The 24,319-nt window shown below is 44.3% G+C and overlaps 1 protein-coding gene across 5 annotated transcripts in view; it reads left to right on the forward strand.

Moving 5' to 3' along the window:
* Positions 1-7,275: 7,275 nt before the first annotated feature.
* The window catches only part of guf1 (GTP binding elongation factor GUF1), an 84,008-nt gene continuing 66,964 nt past the window's right edge, over positions 7,276-24,319 (forward strand). For 2 of the 5 annotated variants that reach the window (XM_070863153.1, XM_070863162.1), the window contains exons 1-7: positions 7,276-7,421; positions 12,002-12,113; positions 12,684-12,832; positions 13,252-13,332; positions 17,252-17,329; positions 17,543-17,626; positions 22,139-22,203. In XM_070863153.1, the coding sequence (XP_070719254.1) occupies positions 7,278-7,421; positions 12,002-12,113; positions 12,684-12,832; positions 13,252-13,332; positions 17,252-17,329; positions 17,543-17,626; positions 22,139-22,203 (713 nt within the window). In that variant the 5' untranslated portion in view covers positions 7,276-7,277. Of the gene's footprint in view, positions 7,422-12,001; positions 12,114-12,683; positions 12,833-13,250; positions 13,333-16,534; positions 16,669-17,251; positions 17,330-17,542; positions 17,627-22,138; positions 22,204-24,319 lie in introns of those variants that run through there. The other 3 variants (XM_070863183.1, XM_070863171.1, XM_070863177.1) reach the window with 3 other exon arrangements.

The raw sequence follows: 24,319 nt of genomic DNA on the forward strand, positions 1-24,319 counted from the left end.
GGGCTGCGCCTTAGTACAGTTTGCTCTTTCAGGTTTGTGGCGGTTGGTGCCATCGGGTGCCTGAGAGGTGGAGCCGATCAGGGGCAGGGTATCGATACCGGTGCCGTTGCCCTCCTGAGATCGCTTGTTCTGCAGCTTTTTTATTGGCTGCTTGTGGTCACATTCCATGGTACATAACTCTGGTTCCAGGGATGCAGGCTACTATATTGGGTAGCTCGCTGGACCTGTTTGCTCCCGATGGGTGTCTGCCCACTGCATTGACTGAATGCACTTGAAATCCTACATCGCACAACGTTTCGTTACTCATTGTAAGTAACTGTAGCTCCAATCGCGATCGCACGACTTTTCTTTGCTTATTGTATGTACACAACTCTGATCATCAATTACACATTTTACATCTAACTCACAGTTGCTATGACATTGAGACTTTTCTTTGCTAATTGCATGTACACAAATCTGATCATCAATTGCACATTTTGCATCTAATTCACAGTTGCTTTAAGTGTAGTGGGTTGCAGGCCTCCTTTAAGAGAGACTTGCCATCTTTACCCCAATCCTCTTCTTCGCTTGGTGCCACATGTTGCTCCATCAGCGCTGCACCTCGTGGTCTGGCCGCCGCCATCTTTTTCTTCAGCGCATCACCTCGTGGTTTGGGCACCATCTTTCCTGCATCCACGATGTCGACTGTGGTGATCCTCTTCTCCCCGGGTTCTGCCACCGAAGCTGAGAAGTCACCTTTAGATCTGATTTTCTTCCTCCGGAGTCCTGCCACTGGAGCCTGGAAGGTGCGTTCAGGTCGTTTCAGCTAGATCATCTCCAAGCAGTCGTGCTGGGCGGTCTGTGCCTCGGGTGCTGTGCTGGTATGCTCTCTGGTGCCGGATCCAACCTCAGGTGAGGGTTTGCTTTGCCTCTGAGAGCGGCGGACGTCGATCGCTGGAGGGATGAAATCTTCCCAACTCCAATGGATCTTCTCCATCCACCTTCTTCCGAATAGCGTTGGTCCATCACCTGCAACAATCCACAGGGATAACTTGTGCGCCACGCCATCATGGAGAACCTTTATATCTGCACTACCAACAACTGGGATAAATTCATTGGTGTAGGTGCACAGCTTTGCCTGAACCGGGACCAACTTGGGTCATTCAGTTTGATTGTCCTATAGGCTCTCAAAGGCTTCTTGATTCATTACTGACTGGCTCGCCCCGTGTCCACTTACATGAAGACTGGAACGCTATTCATCTCGACTTCCATCCTCCACGCGGAACACTCGGTGGTGCAGGTAAACATGCTTCTATATGCACGTTCGTCCAGAAGGCTAGGACATAGCGGCATTTGTTGCCAACCTGAGATATCTTGCAGGGTCTTGCAAATTTGGACCTGCGTTGGAAGACATGCTGCGTGAATTTTTCGTGATCGGGGTCAACCATGAGGCGACCTTAAGTAAGCTGCTGGCTGTGGAGACGCCGGACCTCAGCAAGGTCATCACCATTGCCCAGGCTTGCATGTCCACACAGAAAAGCACGAAGCAGATATCGCAACAAAACAGGAACTCCACGGCAAGTACTGTGTACAAAATTGTATCGACGGCCGACAGAGCTGCACATGGCAGGGCCTACTCGACTGCATCTACAAGACCGGGAGCCACTCAAAGTTCTCCATCGAGGGCCTACTCGACCGCGTATGTGAGAACGGGAGCAGCTCAAAGCCCGCCATCAGGCGCAAACCCGAGCTCAACGTGTTGGCGTTGCGGGGGCAATCACCGACCCCATCAGTGCCGCTTCAGGCAGTATGTATGCAGAGGGTGCGCGAAGACGGGGCATCTTCAGCGGACTTGTCCACAGCAGAGCAAGCGAGCTGCGACACACCACGTCGATGATGACCAATTCAGCGTGGATCTGGCGATGCAGCCCGAGTCATTTGAGAGCTCCGAGGAGGAAGTGCATAGCGTATGTGCGTTCCTAACAAAGAGCCAACCGATAATGATGGAGGTAAAATTACTAACAAAGAGCCAACCGAAAATGATGGAGGTAAAATTACTAACAAAGAGCCAACTGATAATGATGGAGGTAACGTTAAACAGCGTGCCGGTATCCATGGAATTAGACACGGGTGCGAGTCAATTGATAATGAGCCAGAGGACTTTCGAAAAGCTGTGGGAGACCAAGGCAGTGAGACCCAAGCTGAGTCCGCTAAATATCAAGTTGCGTACCTACACCAAAGAGCTCATATCAGTGATCGGTAGTGCAGTAGTAACAGTGTCATACGAGGGAGCGGTTCATGATCTACCGTTATGGATTATCCTGGGCAACGGCCCATCGTCATTCGGCAGGAGTTGGCTCGAGAAAATAAAATGGAAATGGTACGATATCAAAGCTTTGTCATCAGCGGATGATGATTGGTGTGCTCAAGTGCTAAGCAAATTTCCCTCACTTTTGAACCGTGAATTGGCAGCTTCAAGGGAGCCAAGGTGCAGATTCACCTAGGCCCAGATGCAAGGCCCATCCATCACAAAGCCAGGGCGGTCCCGCACGTGATGAGAGAAAAAGTCGAGGAATTGTGGAGACTACAGGTCACGATCAGCCAAGTTTCGAAACATAGAAACATAGCAAACAAGATCAATACCCGCTACCGAAAGCTGATGACCTGTTTGCTAGGCTAGCCGGGGGAAAATCGTTCACCAAATTGGATCTAATGTCGGCCTACATGACACAGGAACTGGTTGAATCATCAAAGAAACTTACGTGCATCAACACACACAAAGGACTGTTTATTTACAACAGGTGCCCTTTTGGCATTCGTTCGGCGGTAGCCATATTTCAGAGAAACATGGAGAGCCTATTGAAATCCGTCCCCAGGACCGTGGTATTCCAAGATGACATCCTAGTCACAGGTCGTGACACTGTCGAGCACCTGCACAATCTGGAAGAGGTTCTGCGTCGTCTGGACAAAGTGGGACTCAGGCTGAAACGTTCGAATTGTGTTTTCATGGCACCAGAGGTCGAATTCCTTGAACGAAAGACTGCTGCAGCCGGAATCAGGTCTACAGACATGAAAAGAGAGGCCATCAAAAATGCACCCAGGCCCCAGAATGTGACGGAGCTGCATTCGTTCCTAGGTCTTCTCAACTACTTCGGTAACTTCTTACCCAAATTGAGCACAGTATTCGAGCCTTTGCACAAGCTGCTCAGGAAAGGAGATGACTGGGTGTGGGATGAACTTCAAGACAGAGCCTTTAAGAAGGCTAGAAATCTGTTGTGTTCCCACAAGCTACTGGTACTGTATGATTCATGCAAGCATCTAGTTTTGACCTGTGATGGGTTGTCCTATGGGGTCGGCTGCGTACGCCAGCAAGCCAATGAGATAGGCAAACTACAACCAGTTGCATATGCATCTCGAAGCCTGTCCAAGGTGGAAAGAGCCTACGGCATGGTAGAGAAAGAGGCTTTAGCATGTGTTTATGTGGTAAAAAAAATGCACCAGTACCTGTTTGGGCTTTGCTTCGAGCTGGAAACCGATCACAAGCCGCTTATATCGTTGTTCTCGGAACAGAAAGGTATCAATAACAACGTGTCGTCTCGCATCCAGAGGTGGGCGCTGACATTATCTGTCTATGATTATGTCATTTGCCATAGACCAGGCACCGACAATTGCGCTGATGCATTGACTATTGCCCACACCGGAAGTGGAAACGCCAATGCCCACAGAGCTACTCATGGTCATGAATGCCTTTGAAAGTGAAGGGTCGCCTGTCACTGCTCAACAAGTTAAGAACTGGTCCAGCCAGGATCCAAACCTATTGGTTGTAAAACATTCTGTTCTTAACAGGGACTGGTCGACCATCTCTATGGAAATGGGTGATGAAACCAAATCTTACAGCCATCGCAAAGATAAGCTTTCCATCCAGTCCGATTGTTTACTGTGGGGTAATCGTGTTGTAATGTCCAAGAAAGGCAGGGCGAGATTTGTATGGGAGTTACATAGTATGCATCCCGGTATTGTCATGACGAAGGCCATCGTCAGCTCCCATGTTAGGTGGCCTGGCTTAGAGTCATGCGTGCATCAGTGTAGCACTTGCATGCAGTTAAGCAATGCCCCAAAGGAAGCTCCGCTCAATCTGTGGTCATGGCCATCCAAACCGTGGTCTAGAATCCACATCGACTTTGTGGGTCCCTTCCTTGATAAAATGTTTTTTGTGGTGCTGGATGCATACTCCAAATGGATAGAATGTGTGATCATGTCATCCAGCACTTCCACTGCCACCATTGAGAACCTGAGAGCCATGTTTGCCACACGTGGTCTGCCTGACATCGTTGTCAGCGACAACGGACCGTGTTTCACCAGCCTGGAGTTTCATGAAACGCAACGGCATAAAACACGTGAGGTCAGCCCCGTTCAAACCTGCGTCCAATGGTCAAACGGAGTGGGCAGTTCAAACCATCAAGCAGAGCCTGAAACGCGTAACTCACGGTTCCTTGCAGACATGCCTGTCACGCATATTGCTCAGTTACAGGACAAGGCCATACACGCTCACCGGGGCCACACCTGCGGAACTATTGATGAAGTGAGGCCTCAAAACCAGGCTCTCTCTAATCCATCCTGACCTTAACGATCATATTGAAACCCGACGTCAACGCCAGCAGTGGTGTCACGACCGCGCCGCAGTGTCACGCAACATATCTGTAAATGACGCAGCGTATGTACTTAACCATGGTCAAGGGCCCAAGTGGCTTCCGGGCAATGTTACGGATAAGGAGGGTAACCGAGTATATATGGTTAAGCTCAAGAATGGGCAGATGTGCAGGAAACACATTGATCAAATCAAGCTAAAACACGCTGACGAACCGGAACAGTTGGAAGAAGACATCGCGAGCTTAGACGACCAACAAACTCACGTCCACTGGGATTGTACTGAGACGGTCAACCAGGGAGCGAAGGGCTCCGGACCGTCTGTAATATGGACATGTGCCCAGAATTGGCGGGGGGGGGGGGGGGGGGAAATTATGTAATGTATGTACATAAGGTCTGCCCACCAACAGGGGGCACTACCGTCGGAGTTCCGAGGGTCATAGGTACACTCGTGCTGGGCTCGGTATATAAGCTGAACTTCACCTTTGTATCTTCACTTCTGGAAGCCATTAAAGACTGACCAGGTTACACCTAGTCACTGGCTCACAGTACTGAGTTCATTGTATATTTCATACACTACAGTCTTAAAGGAGGAAAGGGAGGTAGAGAGGCAGAGAGGTTTAGGGAGGGAGTACCAGAGCTTAGGGTCCAAACAGCTGAAGGCAAGGCCAACAATGGTTGAGCAGTTATAATAAGAGATGTTCAAGAGGCCAGAATTTGAGGAGTGCAGACATCTTGTGGAGTTGCGAGGTTGAAAAAGGTTACAGTGATAGGGAGGGGCAAGGCCATAGATGATTTGTAAACAAGGATGAGAATTTTGAAATCGATGCATTTCACTGGGTCAGAAAGGTCAGAAAACCATGTCTCAGTAATGGCTCTATCATAATCCCACATGTCTATCTGTGCCCTTAGCTCATCTGCCTTTTTTTCTAGACTCCTTGTATTTAAATATATACCATTTAACATTGCCAAACTGCCTCTAATTGACTGGGATCTATTTATAATAAGAGTTCCGAGTAGAGCGCATGCTTAGGGAGTCTCGTGTCAGGCATGGTGACGATGTGGCCAGCCCAACGGAGCTTCGATGCCTGAGCAAGAACACTGACGTTGGTGCATCTATCCTCCCAGTGGATTTGCAGGATCTTGCGGAACCAGTGTTGGTGGTACTTCTCCAGCACTTTGAGATGTCTGCTGTATATGGTCCATGTCTCTGAGCCATATAGGAGGACGGGTATCACTACTGCCCTATAGACCATAAGCTTGGTGCCAGATTTGAAGTCCTGGTCTTCAAACACTCTCTTCCTCAGGCGACCGAAGGCTGCACTGGCACACTGGAGGCAGTGTTGGACCTCGTTATCGATGTCTGCCCTTGCTGATAGTAGGCTCCCGAAGTATGGAAAATGGTCCCCGTTGTCCAAAGCCGCGCTGTGGATTTTGATGACCGGGGGGGCAGTGCTGTGTGGCAGGGTCAGGTTGGTGGAGGACCATTGTCTTATGGATGTTTAGTGTAAGGCCCATGCTTTCGTACGCCTCGGTGAAGGTGTTGACAATGGCTTGGAGTTTGGCCTCTGAGTGTGCATCATTCGCATATTGTAGTTCGATGACAGAGGATGGGATGACCTTGGATCTAGCCTGGAGGTGGCGAAGGTTGAACAGGTTCCCATTGGTTCTATAGTTTAGTTACACTCTAGCGGGGAGAACATAAGAAATAGGAGCAGGAGTAAGCCATTTGGCCCCTCGAGCCTGCTCCGCCATTTATTAAGATCATGGCTGATCTGTTAAGAGTGAGATTAAGCATTGCAGCAAGGCAGCAAAGAAGGTGGGCAGAGGAAACATTTCAAGGACACCCTCAAAGCCTCCTTGATAAAATGCAACATCCCCACCAGTACCTGGGACTCCCTGACCCAAGGCCGCCCAAAATGGAGAAAGAGCATCCGGGAGGGAGCTGAACACCTCGAGTCTCGTCACTGAGAGCATGCAGAGATCAAGCGCAGACAGCGGAAAGAGCGTGCAGCAAACCAGACTCCCCACCCACTCTTTCCTCCAACCACTGACTGTCCCACCTGTGACAGATTGTAATTCCCATATTGGACTGCACAGTCACCTGAGAACTCACTTTTAGAGTGGAAGTAAATCTTCCTCGATTTCGAGGGACTGCCTATGATGATGATTTATAATAATAATTAAGCCTTGTATCCTTAGTATTTAGTAACATAATGCATTGTACAATATAATTATACCAAGTAGCATTATTAAATAGGTAAGTTCTCTGTGAGCACTACAGTTAGTGAGGCCATAGGAGATCTGAGTTTTTGTTCAAAAGTAGACAAGGTGGATGCATTCCATTTCCTGATTTTTCTTTAAAAGCAGGGTACATCGAAATAGTTTATTTTGGTTAATGATTTTGCAATCTATTTCATTCTGATCATTACGAATCTGCATCCCATCATTTCCCTGTGTCCGCAGTTTGATGTGATGGGTCAAGGTAACAAAAATTGGAACTAGGATCTGGGCTGACACAAACTCTTGCTGTCTCCGTCTACCGGGAGTGAAGAGTCGCGCATGCTCAGAAGTGCGCCTGACGGGTCACGTGCTCGATGGTTGCCGGGATGCGCGCGCGCGGCCGTGGCCCCGCCCCCTCCGCGGCCGCCATGTTGACTCCCGTCGCCCGGCTGTCGGTGCCGGCCGTCGCCGCTCGCAGACTTCTGAGTATCAGGTTAAAGCGGCGGCAGGGAGCGTCGAGAGCGGCCTCAAGCGGGCCGCCCGGGATAGGAGACTGTCCACAGCGGGAAAAGGTGACGGAGGCCTGAAAACAAGCGCAGCCGCAGCGCCGGGGGAGCGGTGCAGTGCGGTGCGGGTCCTACTGTGTTGGTGCAGCTGTAGACCCGCTCACTAAGGAGCTCGCCTTCACACAAATCAAACTGATTCTGAAACGCACTTCCCCCGTGTTTAAAGTGGGGGCGGGGGTTGCAGTCTGTAAGGCGAGTTGTTGACCACGTTACCAGAGTGACACGGATGACGATATATGCACATGCCCTGGAGTAACACTGCTGCTGCAGGATGAGCAGACAGCCTGCGTGTTGTGTATTTAGTTTTGTGCATTTTATCTACATGTTACCTCTCGGTGACATCATCCGGAAACATCACGTCAGTTTCCACATGTATGCTGATGATACCCAGCTCCACGTCTCCACCACTTCTCTCAACCCCTCCACGGTCTCTCAATTGTCAGACTGCTTGTCCGACATCCAGTTCTGGATAAGCAGAAATGTTCTCTAATTTAATATTGGAAAGACCGAAGCTATTTTCGGTCCCTGTCACAAACTCTGCTCCCTAACTACTGATTCTATCCCTCTCCCCAACTTCTGTCTGAGGCTGAACCAGACTATTCGCAACCTTGGTGTCATATTTGACCCTGAAATGAGCTTCCGACCACCTATTTCCACCTTCGTAACATTGTCCGTCTCTGACCATGCCTCAGCTCATCTGCTGCTGAAGCCCTTATCAATGCCTTTGTCACCTCTAGCCTTGACTATTCCAACGCACTCCTGGCTGGCCTCCCACATTCTACCCTACTTAAACTAGAGGCTATCCAAAACTTGGCTGCCTATGTCCTAACTCGCACCGAGTCCCGCTCACCCATCTCCCCTGTATACGCTGATCTAGATTGGCTTCTGGTTAAGCAACGACTCAATTTCAAAATTCTCATCCTTATTTTCAAATCCCTCCATGTCCTCTGTAATCTCCTCCAGCCTTACAACCCCCCTGAGATGTCTACGCTGCTCTAATTCTGCCCTCTTGAGCATCCCTGATTATAATCGCTCAACCATAGGTGGCTGTGCCTTCTGTTGCCTAAGCCCCAAGCTCTGGAACTCCCTGCCTAAACCTCGTTATCTCCCTTTCCTCCTTCAAGACACTCCTTAAAACATAGCTCTGTCACCTGTGCTAATTTATACTTGTGCGGCTCGGTGTCAATTTTTTTATCTCAACACTCCTATGAAGTGCCTTGGGACGTTTCACGATGTTAAAGGCGCTATATAAATACAAGTTGTTGTTGAAAGTGAGCAATTGTTGCTCCTTAACCTCTGCAGGTTTGGTACTAAATAATGTGATTAAATAATCATCCATACCTGTTAATCCAAATGGTAAAAGATGGAAAGGTGGCTTAAAAAAGTGAAGTAATTTGTAGATACCTACCTGTCAGTGAACTATAGACTCATGACTACCTGGGAGCAATGTAATTCAACACCACCAGCTTACACATTTATGCTAGTGGTATAACATGCAATGTGCTCATATGATAGCTGAGTTTTAACATACCCTGCTTTGCCACATTATTGATGGCCCTGTCTTCAGCTGTTAGGCCCTAAGCTATGGAATTCTTTCCCTAAGCCTCCACTTCTCTGTTTAAGCCCCTCCTTAAAACCTACTTCTTTGACCAAGCTTTTGGTTACCTGTTCTAATGTCTCCTAAATTCCAACATCCAAAGTATTTTGCTGATATTGGAATGTCACCTATGGCTCAGTATTGATGTTTGTCTGATTTATGCCGTGTGAAGTGCCTTGGGACATTTTACTATACCTGTATTAAAGGTGCTATATAAATTCAAGTTGTTGTTGAGATCACCTTCATTGTAATTAAAGCCAAGGAAGTGGCATACAAATTGGCCAGAAATAGCAGCGAACCTGGGGACTGGGAGAAATTTAGAACTCAGCAGAGGAGGACAAAGGGTTTGATTAGGGCAGAGAAAATGGAGTACGAGAAGAAGCTTGCAGGGAACATTAAGGCGGATTGCAAAAGTTTCTATAGGTATGTAAAGAGAAAAAGGTTAGTAAAGACAAACGTAGGTCCCCTGCAGTCAGAATCAGGGGAAGTCATAACGGGAAACAAAGAAATGGCAGACCAATTGAACAAGTACTTTGGTTCGGTATTCACTAAGGAGGATACAAACAACCTTCCGGATATAAAAGGGGTCAGAGGGTCTAGTAAGGAGGGGGAACTGAGGGAAATCTTTATTAGTCGTAAAATTGTGTTGGGGAAATTGATGGGATTGAAGGCCGATAAATCCCCAGGGCCTGATGGACTGCATCCCAAAGTACTTAAGGAGGTGGCCTTGGAAATAGCGGATGCATTGACAGTCATTTTCCAACATTCCATTGACTGGATCAGTTCCTATGGAGTGGAGGGTAGCCAATGTAACCCCACTTTTTAAAAAAGGAGGGAGAGAGAAAACAGGGAATTATAGACCGGTCAGCCTGACCTCAGTAGTGGGTAAAATGATGGAATCAATTATTAAGGATGTCATAGCAGTGCATCTGGAAAATGGTGACATGATAGGTCCAAGTCAGCATGGATTTGTGAAAGGGAAATCATGCTTGACAAATCTTCTGGAATTTTTTGAGGATGTTTCCAGTAAAGTGGACAAAGGAGAACCAGTTGATGTGGTATATTTGGACTTTCAAAAGGCTTTCGACAAGGTCCCACACAAGAGATTAATGTGCAAAGTTAAAGCACATGGGATTGGGGGTAGTGCGCTGACGTGGATTGAGAACTGGTTGTCAGACAGGAAGCAAAGAGTAGGAGTAAACGGGTACTTTTCAGAATGGCAGACAGTGACTAGTGGGGTGCCGCAAGGTTCTGTGTTGGGGCCCCAGCTGTTTACATTGTACATTAATGATTTAGACGAGGGGATTAAATGCAGTATCTCCAAATTTGCGGATGACACTAAGTTGGGTGGCAGTGTGAGCTGCGAGGAGGATGCTATTAGGCTGCAGAGTGACTTGGATAGGTTAGGTGAGTGGGCAAATGCATGGCAGATGAAGTATAATGTGGATAAATGTGAGGTTATCCACTTTGGTGGTAAAAACAGAGAGACAGACTATTATCTGAATGGTGACAGATTAGGAAAAGGGAAGGTGCAACGAGACCTGGGTGTCATGGTACATCAGTCATTGAAGGTTAGCATGCAGGTACAGCAGGCGGTTAAGAAAGCAAATGGCATGTTGGCCTTCATAGCGAGGGGATTTGAATACAGGGGCAGGGAGGTGTTGCTACAGTTGTACAGGGCTTTGGTGAGGCCACACCTGGAGTATTGTGTACAGTTTTGGTCTCCTAACTTGAGGAAGGACATTCTTGCTATTGAGGGAGTGCAGCGAAGATTCACCAGACTGATTCCCGGGATGGCGGGACTGACCTATCAAGAAAGACTGGATCAACTGGGCTTGTATTCACTGGAATTCAGAAGAATGAGAGGAGATCTCATAGAAACGTTTAAAATTCTGACGGGTTTAGACAGGTTAGATGCAGGAAGAATGTTCCCAATGTTGGGGAAGTCCAGAACCAGGGGTCACAGTCTGAGGATAAGGGGTAAGCCATTTAGGACCGAGATGAGGAGAAACTTCTTCACCCAGAGAGTGGTGAACCTGTGGAATTCTCTACCACAGAAAGTAGTTGAGGCCAATTCACTAAATATATTCAAAAGGGAGTTAGATGAAGTCCTTACTACTCGGGGGATCAAGGGTTATGGCGAGAAAGCAGGAAGGGGGTACTGAAGTTTCATGTTCAGCCATGAACTCATTGAATGGCGGTGCAGGCTAGAAGGGCTGAATGGCCTGCTCCTGCACCTATTTTCTATGTTTCTAGACTACAGCCTCAAATTATTATCTTTTACAACATGTAATTTAGCTGCTTTATATACCATTTCATTCATTAGGTGCTGTTAATAAAACCATTCTCTGGTCGAGTTGAACATTCCTCTCCTGGGTCTGCTCATACAATGGAATTGGGCTGTAGTTGTATTTATCCTGCTGACCAGCAAAATGGTGGCATTGTAGCAATATTTCAGTTGAAATGAAGCAACATAGACAAATTATCTATGCATGTATAGCACATTAATTTTATTAGTGATAGGATCAGGATATTGGGAATTCTAACAGCCCTATTTGCCTATTATCAGAAAGTGCTGGAAATATGCAACAGGTCCATCAGCATCAGAAAAGATAAAAGACAGGTTAATGTTATGGGTAAAGTCTGTCAGAACTAGTAGTTCTTTATTAACTAATTCTGGTCAATGGTCTATGCCAAACATTAACTTGTCTTTTCTCTTTTCAGATGCAGATGCACCTGTATATTTCCAGCATTTTCAAATTTCCAGTGATTTTCTTTTTCAGCTTAAAAAAACTTTTAATAAAATTTGAAAAGATCCATCAAGATAATGTGCATTGTCTGATAACAGAATCGTTATCTAAATACAGGTTTCCTTTTTATATCTAAAACCAGGAACCAACTAGTTTGTAAGAGAGATAAATTCTGTCGTTACTGATGATTTCCCCCTCCCTTTCATGCACATAATCATAGTTGCCATGATCTTTTGTAGGAAAACTATGACCTGTCTAAATTTCCTGTAGAAAATATTAGGAATTTCAGCATCATAGCACATGTAGACCATGGAAAAAGTACACTGGCAGATAGACTCCTGGAAATAACAGGTAACTTGTCTTTTACACAACATATACTGCAATGTTTTAATTTTTAAATTGTTTTATAACCTTTTTTTAAAAAATCATATTCAAGTTTGGTATGAATTAGGCTCTTGGTAATATGTGACATTTCAATTGTTTCTCCTTTTATAATTTTAAATAATTTGTTTGTGTATTGCTCCCTGTTGTATTGCAACAGGTTACAATTATGTCTCAGGTATGAAGAAAAAGTGACCCTTATTGCCTGACTGATCTTTGATTTCACTGTAGAGGCAGATTATGTACAGGAAGTAGCAAGGGCCGAAATCAGAGCAGTTGTACGATGGCATTAACTGTCCCTGTACTGATCAAAATAAAATAATAAAACAGATTTAAAATTGGAGCTCTAGGGAGGAAATATAAAGGAAGCAAGTACCTATAGAGATAAAATTGTCAGAAATTAACCTCACTATGAGGGCTGGTTACTTTGTTAAATGTTTATTTTTTTATTTTTATTACTACATTTAAATGAGTAGCATTTTAAGTACACCAGGGTGGAAAAAATACATGTCTTAAATATTTTAATTGATACATTTTCAGGGGCAATTGTCAAAACTGAACGAAACAAGCAAGTACTAGATAAACTGCAAGTGGAACGAGAACGAGGTATCACTGTGAAAGCACAGACAGCAACTCTCTTTTACAGTCATGCAGGAAGGACCTATCTCTTAAACCTCATCGACACACCGGTAAGTCAGATCTGCTCTTTTTTTAGGGCAGGAAGCTCCGTAACTGAGCTCAAGCAAATCCATTTGGAGATACTTTTGTGGCTGTCATTGTCTTGGGCACTCCCACATAACTCTGGTTTCTGTTGCCCTTTTAGAATAAGACTTGGGAACTCCTAACTGAAAGTAGCTTCAAGCCAACTGTACTCCATTGCCAAGCTCCATTTCAGGGGAAAGTACTCACTGAGCTGCCTTTGCATTGGTGGCTCCTTGTAATTTGCCTCTTATGGAGCATATCTCATCATATAAGTACAGTTACTTATCGGGTTGGGCTTGGTATATCTGGAAAATACTTTGTTAGCGTTTGTTCATAAATGATTTCTTCTTTGCTAAATATATCTTTACACAAATGGAAGATTTTCAGCTCTGTCTTTTCCCTACAGGGCCATGTGGATTTCAGTTATGAAGTTTCTCGATCACTGTCTGCTTGTCAAGGTGTACTACTGATAGTGGATGCCAATGAGGTAAATTGATTCAAGTGGAGCTTGAATACTTTTTGGTTTTGGTCAACACTATTGCACTCTCATTGGTACAGTGTAAACATAAGAGGCTGAATTTTCAGTCTTCTGCCACCCCTGTTAGTGCCCCGGAGGGACGACAATGGCGGCGGTAAGCACTTCTGGGCAAGTGGCCAGCTTCCAGCAACCCGTCGGGACATTTGATGCCGGTTTCACAGGGGGTGCAAATCTTTACCGCCTGCAAGTGGCGAGCCGGTGTGCAACGTCTTTGATTGCGACACAGGCTCATAGAAACACAGAAATTAGGTGTAGGAGCAGGCCATTCGGACCTTCGAGACTGCACCGCCGTTCAATAAGATCATGGCTGATCATTCAACCTCAGTACCCCTTTCCTGCTTTCTCTCCATATCCCTTGATCCCTTTGGCTGTAAGGGCCATATCTAACTCCCTTTTGAATATATCTAACGAACTGGTCTCATCAACTTTCTGAGGTAGAGAATTCCACAGGTTAACTACTCTGAGTGAAGAAGTTTGTCCTCATCTCAGTCCTAAATGGCTTACACTTATTCTTGGACTGCGACCCCTGGTTCAGGAACTCCCCAGCAACGGGAACATTCTTCCTGCCTCTAACCTGTCCAACCCTGTCAGAATTTTATGTTTCTATGAGATCCCCCCTCATTCTTCGAAACTCCAGTGGATACAAGCCCAGTTGATCCAGTCTCTCCTCATATGTCAGTCCTGCCATCCCGTGAATCAGTCTGGTGAACCTTTGTTGTACTCCCTCAATAGCAAAAATGTCCTTCCTCAGATTAGGAGACCAAAACAGAACACAATATTCTAGGTGTGGCCTCACCAAGGCTCGGTACAACTGCAGTAAGACCTCCCTGCTCCTATACTCAAATCCTCTAACTATGAAGGCCAACATGCCATTTGCCGCCTTCACCGCCTGCTGTACCTGCATGCCAACCTTCAGTGACTGATGTACCATGACACCCAGGTTTCGTTGCACCTCCCCTTTTCCTAATCTGTCACCATTCAGATAATATTCTGTCGTCCTGTTTTTGCCACCAAAGTGGATAACCTCACATTTATCCACATTATACTGCATCGACCATGCATTTGCCCACTCACCTAACCTGTCCAAGTCACCCTGCAGCCTCTTAGCATCCTCCTTACAGCTCACACTGCCACCCAGCTTAGTATCATCTGCAAACTTGGATATATTACTTCAGTTCCTTCATCTAAATCATTGATGTATATTGTAAATAGCTGGGGTCCCAGCATTGAACCCTGCGGCACCCCACTGGTCACTGCCTGCCATTCTGAAAAGGATCCGTTTATTCCGACTCTCTGCTTCCTGTCTGCCAACCAATTTTCTATCTACATCAATACATTACCCCCAATACCATGTGCTTTAATTTTGCACACTAATCTCTTGCGTGGGACCTTGTCAAAAGCCTTTTGAAAGTCCAAATGCACCACATCCACTGGTTCTCCCTTGTCCACTCTACTCGTTAGATCCTCAAAAAATTCTAGAAGATTTGTCAAGCATGATTTCCCTTTTATAAATCCATGATGACTTGGACTGATCCTGTCACTGCTTTCTAAATGCGCTGCTATTTCATCTTTAATAATTGATTCCATAATTTTCCCCACCACCGATGTCAGGCTAACAGGTCTATAATTCCCTGTTTTCTCTCTCCTTTTTTAAAAAGTGATGTTATATTAGTTACCCTCCAGTCCATAGGGACTGATCCAGAGTCAATAGAATGTTGGAAAATGATGACCAATGCATTCACTATCTCCAGGGCTACTTCCTTAAGTACTCTGGGATGCAGCCTATCAGGCCCTGGGGATTTATCGTCTTTTAATCCCATCAATTTCCCTAACACCATTTCCTGACTAATAAGGATTTCCTTCAGTTCCTCCTTTTCGCTTGACCCTCGAACCCCTTGTATTTCTGGAAGGTTATTTGTGTCTTCCTTAGTGAAGACAGATCCAAAGTATTTATTCAATTGGTCTGCCATTTCTTTGTTCTCCATTATAAATTCACCTGATTCTGATTGCAAAGGACCTACATTGGTCTTCACTAATCTTTTTCTCTTCACATACCAATAGAAGCTTTTGCAGTCAGTTTTTATGTTCCCTGCAAGCTTCCTTTCATACTCTATTTTTCCCCTGCTAATTAGACCCTTTGTCCTCCTCTGCTGAATTCTAAATTTCTCCCAGTCCTTGGGTTTGCTGCTTTTTCTGGCCAATTTATATGCCTCTTCCTTGGATTTAACACTATCCTTAATTTCCCTTGTTAGCCACAATTGAGCGACCTTCCCCGTTTTATTTTTACTCCAGACAGATATGTACAATTGTTGAAGTTCACCCATGTGATCTATAAATGTCTGCCATTGCCTATCTACTGTCAACCCTTTAAGTATCATTTGCCAGTCTATCCTCGCCAATTCACTTCTCATACCATCAAAGTTACCCTTCCTTAAGTTTAGGACACTAGTCTCTGAATTAACACTGTCACTCTCCATCTTAATAAAGAATTCTACCACATTGTGATCACTCTTCCCCAGGGGGCCTCGCACAACAAGATTGCTAATTAGTCCTCTCTCATTACACAACACCTAGTCTGAGATGGCCAGCTCTCGAGTTGGTTCCTCGACATATTGGTCTAGAAAGCCATCCCTAATACACTCCAGGAAATCCTCCTCCACCGCATTGCTACCAGCTTGGTTAGCCCAGTCTATATGTAGATTAAAGTCGCCCATGATAACTGCTGTACCTTTATTGCACGCATCCCTAATTTCTTGTTTGATGCCATCCCCAACCTCACTACTACTGTTTGGTGGTCTGTACACAACTCCCACGAGCATTTTCTGCCCTTTAGTATTCCGCAGCTCTGTCCATACAGATTCCACATCATCCAAACTAATGTCCTTGCTTACTATTGCCTTAATTTCCTCTTTAACCAGCAACACTACCCCAGCTCCATTTCCTTTATGTCTATCCTACAAGAATGTTGAATAACCCTGAATGTTGAGTTCCCAGCCTTGGTCACCCTGGAGCCATGTTTCCGTAATCCCAATTATATCATCATCGTTAATAGCTGCCTGCGCAGTTAATTCATCCACCTTATTACGAATACTCCTCGCATTGAGGCACAGAGCCTTCAGGCTTGTCTTTTTAACATTCTTTGTCCCTTTAGAGTTTTGCTGTAATATGGCCCTTTTTGATTGTGGCTCGATATTTGGATCGCGCCTGACCTGTAGCGCTTTGTATAGCGCCCTGGTTGGAACGCCTGTGGAACCTGGCGTTCCAAGCTGTAGCCACCACAGTGAGGTAAGTAATGTCGATCTGAGGTAAGTGTGATTGATTTTTTTTTACGATTTCTATTTGGTGGCATGAGTTATTTATTGTGCATGTTTTTGATGGGGTTTTTTCATTTTTTTTCCCCCCGAGGCCTCTCTTGGGTCGCTCCCAGACCGGCTGTTTAGCTCGGGACTTTCAGTTGCTCAGCCAGCCTTGCGCCCTAAAAGAGATGTGCAACGCCTCCCTTAGCGCTCCATTCCAAACTCAGGGCCCAGCTGATGAATTTTGTGGTGGCAGACGCAAACCATTTGCCGGTGCAAAATTTATCGTTCCGTCTGGATTAATGCCGCAACAGAGGCGCGACTGAATTTCTACCCCAAGAAATCTATTATACCAGCATTTTAGACTGAAGTGTGAATTTTAGTTTAACTTTCTGTGCTGTGAGTGGTGATTTACAGTTAAATGAGTTTGTAGAATCTTTGAGTTCGTTCAGACATGTTATACTGTAAAATACCAGTTGCTTAGTTCATATGTTGTCTGTGAGTACTTCTGTCAAGTTTGTAGAGTGCATTGTTCAGTAATTTTCTGTTTCAATTGTTTTTCCCCCCCTCAGGGTATTCAAGCTCAGACTGTGGCAAACTTTTTTCTTGCCTTTGAATCCCAGCTAACGATAATTCCAGTGATAAACAAGGTAAGTAGACACTCTGGTTTATATACTTGTAGTTTTCGTAGATATTGTCTTTAAGTTGCAAAGTCAAATGTTTTCCCATTACCTTTTAAGAGCAAGAAACTGGAAGGATGCAAACAATGTCTTGCTTTTGTTCTCAGTACAGAAAGCCAAATAAAATAATTTATATACAGATTGTTCAATCTATTAACAATGTTTGTGAATCTATCTCTGTAGATTGATCTCAAGCATGCTGAACCTGACAGGGTTGAAAAACAGATTGAAAAGGTCTTTGATATTCCTAAAGAGGAATGCATTCGGGTATGAAACTTGCTCTTTTCCTTTTGTATAGTTGTCCAATAACTCCACCTGTGAGTGACTGCAAATATTATTCACAATAAACCCATCACATTGATTATTTATATGTTGTTTCTGTAAATGTTAACTGTTTTAGCATTTATCAGCTGTACAAACTTCTACTTTTTAATGAGTTAACAGCTTTTATCTTATTTACACACTTTGAGGATGTTTACTTTAAATATTGAAATAGATTCATTCTAAACTTGTGGCACAGTGCATTTAAAGTTTGGTATTATATTCAAATGTTTAAAACTTATTTCTAAAGTTACAAAAGTACAATACAGACATTGCGGAACATCAGAGAGAGGGAGAGTTATCTGGACACTTTGATCCAGGAGGCAATCACACCCATTAGGTTAAGTAGTGCTACAGTCTGGTTTGTAGTCAGGAACAAGAGGCTGTGACTGCAACTCAGGCAGGTAAGGGGGACCCCAGGTGCAGTGCTGGAGGAGCCTCGGCCTTTGCCCCGATCTAACAGGTTTGAGGGTTTTGCTGCCTTTGTGGATGAGGGCGAAGTCTGCAGGGTGGATGAGCAAACTGACCACTGCACCGTTGTACAGGAGGCCAATGAAGTGTGTGGGGGGGGGGGGGGGGTGCGTGAAAAGGAATTCTATAGTGATAGGGGATAGGTACTGTTCCCTGCAGCCGCAACCTGGCGTTCCGAAGGCTGTATTGCCTGCCCGGTGCCAGGGTTAAGGATATCTCCTCGATGCTGGAGAAGAATTTGGAATGGGAGGGGGAGAATTCAGTTGTCGTGGTTCATATAGGAATCAACAACATAAGTAGAACTAGGAGTGAGGTTTTGCTGAGAGAATTTGAAGAGCTAGGATCCAAATTAAAAAGCACAATCTCAAAAGTAATCTGATTGTTACCTGAGCCATGCTCAAGTTGGCATAGGGACGAGCAGATCAGAGAGTTAAATGCTTGGTTTAAAGAGTGGTGTGGGAGGAAGGGGTTTTGATTCATGGTGCACTAGTACTGGGGAAAGGGGAAGCTGTTCTGTTGGGATGGGCTCCACTTAAACTGGGCTGGGACCAGTATCCTGACAAATCGAATAACTAGGGCTGCAGATAAGGCTTTAAACTAAAAAGAAGGGGGGGGGGAGGGGTCAGGTGAGGGGAAATTTAGAAATCTAAAGAGAAAGGTCAAGGCAATGGAACAGGGTAGCGATTTGGATAAAGTTAAGCAGAATGTGACAGGAAGGAACAGCAAGTCTAACGGTAATAGTGCGTCAATGAATAAGGTGATAGCAGGGTATAATAAAAAGTTAAAATTAAAGGCTCTATTTGAATGCGCAAAGCATTTGTAACAAGATAGACGAATTAGGGGATCAAACGGATAAATAGATTTGCTCTAACAGCCATTGCAGAGACATGGTTGCAAAGTGACCAAGGTTGGGAATTAAATATTCCAGGATACTTGACGTTTCGAAAAGACAGGCAAAATGGAAAAAAGAGGGGTAGCCCTAATAAAAGGATAACATAAGGACAGTAGAGAGAAAGGATCTTGGCTCAGAAGATCAGGAAGTAGAATCAGTATGGGCAGAGATAAGAAATAACAAGGGGTAGAAAACACTGGTGGGAGTAGTTTATAGGCCCCCAAATAGCAGTTATACCATTGGACAGATTATTCATCAACAAATAATAGGAGTGTGTAACAAAGATAATACAATAATTATGGGAGACTTTCATCTTCATACAGACTGGGAAAATCAAATTGGCAAAGGTAGTTTTGAGGACGAGTTCACGGAATGTATTTGAGACAGTTTCATAGAACAATACATTGTGGAACTAATCAGGGAAGAAGCTATTTTAGATCTTGTATTGTGCAATGAGACAGTTAATTAGTAATCTCATAGTAAAGGATCCTTTGGGGGAAAGTGTTCTATCCATGGCTAACTAAAGAAGTTAAGGATAGTATTAAATTAAAAGAAGAGGCTTATAATATTGCAACGAACAGTAATAACCCTGAGGATTTGGAGACGTTTAGAAACCAGCAAAGGATGACCAAAAAATTGATGATAAGGGAGCAAATAGAATGAGAGTAAACTAGCAAGAAACATAAAAAACAGATTGAAAGAACTTCTATAAGTATATAAAAAGGAAGAAAGAGAGTAGCAAAAGGAAGCATTGGTCCTTTAGAGGCTGAGGCAGGAGAAATTATAACAGGAATAAGGAAATGGCAAAAACTTTAAAGAAATACTTTGTATTTGTCTTCGCAGTAGAAGACACAAATAGCATACCAAAAATCTTAGAGAACCAAGGGGCTAATGAGATTGAGGAACTTAAAGTAATTAATATCTGTATAGAAAAAGTACTTGGGAAATTAATGGGACTAAAAGCCAACAAATCCCCTAGACCTGATGGCCTTCTGAAAGAGGTAGATGCATTGGTTGTGATCTTTCAAAATTCCCTAGATTCAGGAACGGTCCCAGCGGATTGAAAGGTAGCAAATACAACCCTGCTATTCAAGAAAGGAGGGAGAGAGAAAACAGGGAACTATAGACCAGTAAACCTGACATCAGTTGTCAGGAAAATGCTGGAATCCATTATTGAAAAATGGTAACAGGGCATTTAGAAAAACATAATATGATTAGGCAGTTATTAAAAGGAAAATCATGTTTAACATTTAAGAGTTTTTTGAGAATGTAAGCAATTAGAAAGGCAAATGGCATGTTGGCCTTTATTGCAAGGGGGTGAATTACAAGAGTAAGGAAATCTTGCTACAATTGTACAGAGTTTTGGTGAGATGACATCTGGAGCACAGTGCACAATTTTGGTCTCTTTATCTGAAGAAGGATATACTTGCCTTCGAGGTGGTGCAACATAGGTTCACTAGATTGATTCCTGGAATGAGAGGGTTGGTCGATTGAGGAGAGACTGAGTAGAATGGACCTATACTTTGGAGTTTGGAAGAATGAGGTGATCTCATTGAAACATCATAGACTCTAAGGGGATTGACAGGGTAGATGCTGAGAGGCTGTTTCCCTGGCTGGAGAGTCTAGAACTAGGGGGCATAGCCTCAGGATAAAAGGTCTATCATTTAAGATTGAGATGAGGAGGAATTTCTTCTCTGAGGGTTGTGAATCTTTGGAATGCCACAAAAAGCTGTGGATGCTGAATCATTCAGTATGTTCAAGGATGAGGTAGATAGATTTTTGGACTCTAAGGAGATCTAGCGGGAAAGTGGAATTGAGGTTGAAGATCAGCCAAAATCTTATTGAATGGCGGAACAGACACGAGAGGCTGTATGGCCTACTCCTGCATATAATTCTCATGTTATTTTATTTAAAGTGGTGTCAGTACTAATGGCTACTGTAAACTAGCCATTGTTCTATTAATACGGTATTTTGCTTTGTGTCAACAAAATAGACTTCATTTTGCGCTAATAACAATTTGATACAACTGTGACATATAGGCAGCACCAATGCCCATGTTGTAGAGTTGAACCTAAAATACTAAGGTCAGGATTTGTTTGCTTTGCTGTTTGCTGTGTCAGCTGTGGATTAGTGGGTAGTACTGTCGCCTCCGAGTCAGAAGGCTGTGGATTCAAGTCCCACTCCAGAGACTTGGAACACAAAGATTCTCGGCTGACACTCCAGTAAGGTACTGAGGGAGTGCTGCATTGTCAGATGGGACGTTAAACCAAGGACTCTGTCTGTTCTCTCAGGTGGACGTAAAAGATCCCATGACACTATATCGACAAAGAGCAGGGAAGTTATCCCAGGTGTCCTGGCCAATATTATCTGGTCATTATTATATTGCTGTTTGTGGGAGCTTGCTGTGTGATAATTGGCTGCCACGTTTCCTGGAGTTTAGAAGGGTGAGAGGGGATCTCATAGAAACATATAAAATACTGACGGGATTGGACAGGTTAGATGCAGGAAGAATGTTCCCGATGTTGGGGAAGTCAAGAACTAGGGGACACAGTCTAAGGATAAGAGGTAAGCCATTTAGGACTGAGATGAGGAGAAACTTCTTCACTCAGAGAGTTGTTAACCTGTGGAATTCCCTACGCAGAGAGTTGTTGATGCCAGTTCACTGGATATATTCAAGAGGCCCTTATGGCTAAAGGAATCAAGGGGTATGGAGAGAAAGGAGGAAAGGGGTACTGAGGTGAATGATCAGCCATGATCTTATTGAATGGTGGTGCAGGCTCGAAGGGCCGAATGGCCAACTCCTGCACTTATTTTCTATGTTTCTATGACAACAGTGATTACACTTCAAAATATATCATTGGCTGTAAGGTGTTTTGGGACTTCCTGAGGTTGTGAAAAGTGCTGTATAAATGCAAGCCTTTCTTTTGCTTAGTTGTCTTTCTCTTGATCCAGTTTGTAAGAGAACTATTAAACAAAACTAGTTATTTTACATTTAAAACAAATGTGGTTGTTACAGCGATGTGGAGCATGTGACTCGGGAATTTACACTGCAGGTGCTTTCTCCTACATTTACCGAAGTATTGTCATTGTTACAGATTTCAGCCAAACTAGGAACAAATGTAGATAAAGTTTTGGAAACAGTTATTGAAAAAATTCCTCCGTAAGTATTTTTGACTTAAATCATTGCGATTCTGAGGATAATAGTTTACTTCTCTTGTTCTCCTAGTTTAAAGTGAAAATGAGGCTTCTATCTTAAGCAACAGGATAGGTTCCAAAATTGTCCGAATCCCCTGCCCTCGGCAGGGCTCCTCCCCCTGCCCTCGGCGGGGCCCGGACCCCCTGCCATCGGCGAGGCCCTTCCCCCCTTTCTGATGTTCCGAAATCCGGAAATACCCAAACCTGGGCGCAGGTATTTCCGGAATCGTGACATCAGAAAGGTGATCAAAAACCCTGAATCCGGAACGGCCTTGGTCCTGAGGGTTCTGGATTCTCGACACTGCACCTGTATATCAGTAATTTAGACATTAATGTAGGGGGGCATGATTCAGAAATTTGCAGATGATACAAAAATTGGCCGTGTGATTGATCGTGAGGAAGAAAACCGTAGATTGCAGGAAGATATTAATGGACTGGTCATGTGGGCAAAAAAGTGGCAAATGGAATTCAGTCTGGAAAAGTGTGAGATAATGCATAGGAGGGCTAACAAGACAAGGGAATACACAATAAATGGTAGGATACTGAGAAGTGCAGAAGAACAGAGGGACCTTGGAGTGCATAGGGAGGTAGACAGGGTTTTAAACTAAATGGGTGGGGGTGGGGGGGGGGAGGAGCGGGCGGGGGAGGACAGTCGCAGTGGAGAGAAATCTCGAATACTAAAGAGAAATGAAAAGAAAGCAATGCAGGAAAGTGATTGTGGTAAGGATAACCAGATTATGTCAGGAAGGGACAGAGCATACAAACAAAAGAGTGCACTAGCAAATAGGATCCAGGTAAGAAAAAATAGAGATAAGACAAATAGGCCTATAGTACAAAGAAATGTTAAGATGTCTAACTTTGGCACATTTACAAAATAAATGGTGTGCAATTTTTGAAACTTTTAAAAACAATACCCCGACAAATCTAAAAGCATTGTATCTGGATGCACGAAGCATCTGTAATAAGGCAGACGAATTAACAGAGCAAATAGATGTAAACAGATACAATATAGTTGTAATTACAGAGACATAGTTGCAGGGTGACCAAGGTTGGGAATGAATATCCAAGGATATTTGATATTTAGGAAGGACAGGCAAGAAGGAAAATGGGGTGGTGTGGCGTTGTTAGTAAAGGATGAAATCAGAGCAATAGTGAGAACGGATATTGGCTCAGAAAATCAAGATGTAGAATCAGTCTGGGTGGAACTAAGGAGCACCAAGGGGCAGGAAACATTGGTGGGAGTTGTCTATGGGCCTCCAAACAGTAGTGGTAGTGTAGGGGATGGCATCAAACAGGAAATTAGAGATACATGTAGCAAGGATACTACAGTAATCGTAGGTGACTTTAATCTACATATAGACTGGCGAAACCAAATTAGTAATAATACTATGGAAGACGAATTCCTGGAGTGTGTACGAGATGGTTTTTTAGAACAGGAAGTTGAGGAGCCTACTAGGGAACAGGCTATCCTAGATTGGGATTTGTGTAATGAGAAGGGGTTAATTAACAGTCTTGTGTGTGGTCCTTCAGAGAAGGGTGACCATACATGATTAAATTCTTTATTAAGATGGAAAGTGAAGTAGTCTAATCCGAAACTAGGGCCTAAATCTAAACAAAGGAAACTACGAAGGTATGAGGAATGAATTGGCTATGATAAATTGGGAACATAAGAACATAAGAAATAGGAGCAGGAGTAGGCCATATGGCCCCTCGAGCCTGCTCCGCCATTTAATACGATCATGGCTGATCCGATCATGGAATCAGGTCCACTTCCCTGCCCACAGCCCATAACCCCTTAATCCCTTATCGGTTAAGAAGCTGTCTATCTCTGTCTTAAATTTATTCAATGTCCTGGCTTCCACAGCTCTCTGAGGCAGTGAATTCCACAGATTTACAACCCTCTGAGATGAGAAATTCCTCCTCATCTTAGTTTTAAATGGGCAGCCCCTTATTCTAAGATTATGCCCCCTAGTTCTAGTCTCCCCTATGAGTGGAAACATCCTCTTTGCATCCACTTTGTCAAGCCCCTTTATAATCTTATACGTTTCGATAAGATCATCTCTCATTCTTCTGAATTCCAA

Source organism: Pristiophorus japonicus, chromosome 2 (assembly GCF_044704955.1).
Source record: "Pristiophorus japonicus isolate sPriJap1 chromosome 2, sPriJap1.hap1, whole genome shotgun sequence".
Lineage (NCBI taxonomy): Eukaryota > Metazoa > Chordata > Chondrichthyes > Pristiophoridae > Pristiophorus > Pristiophorus japonicus.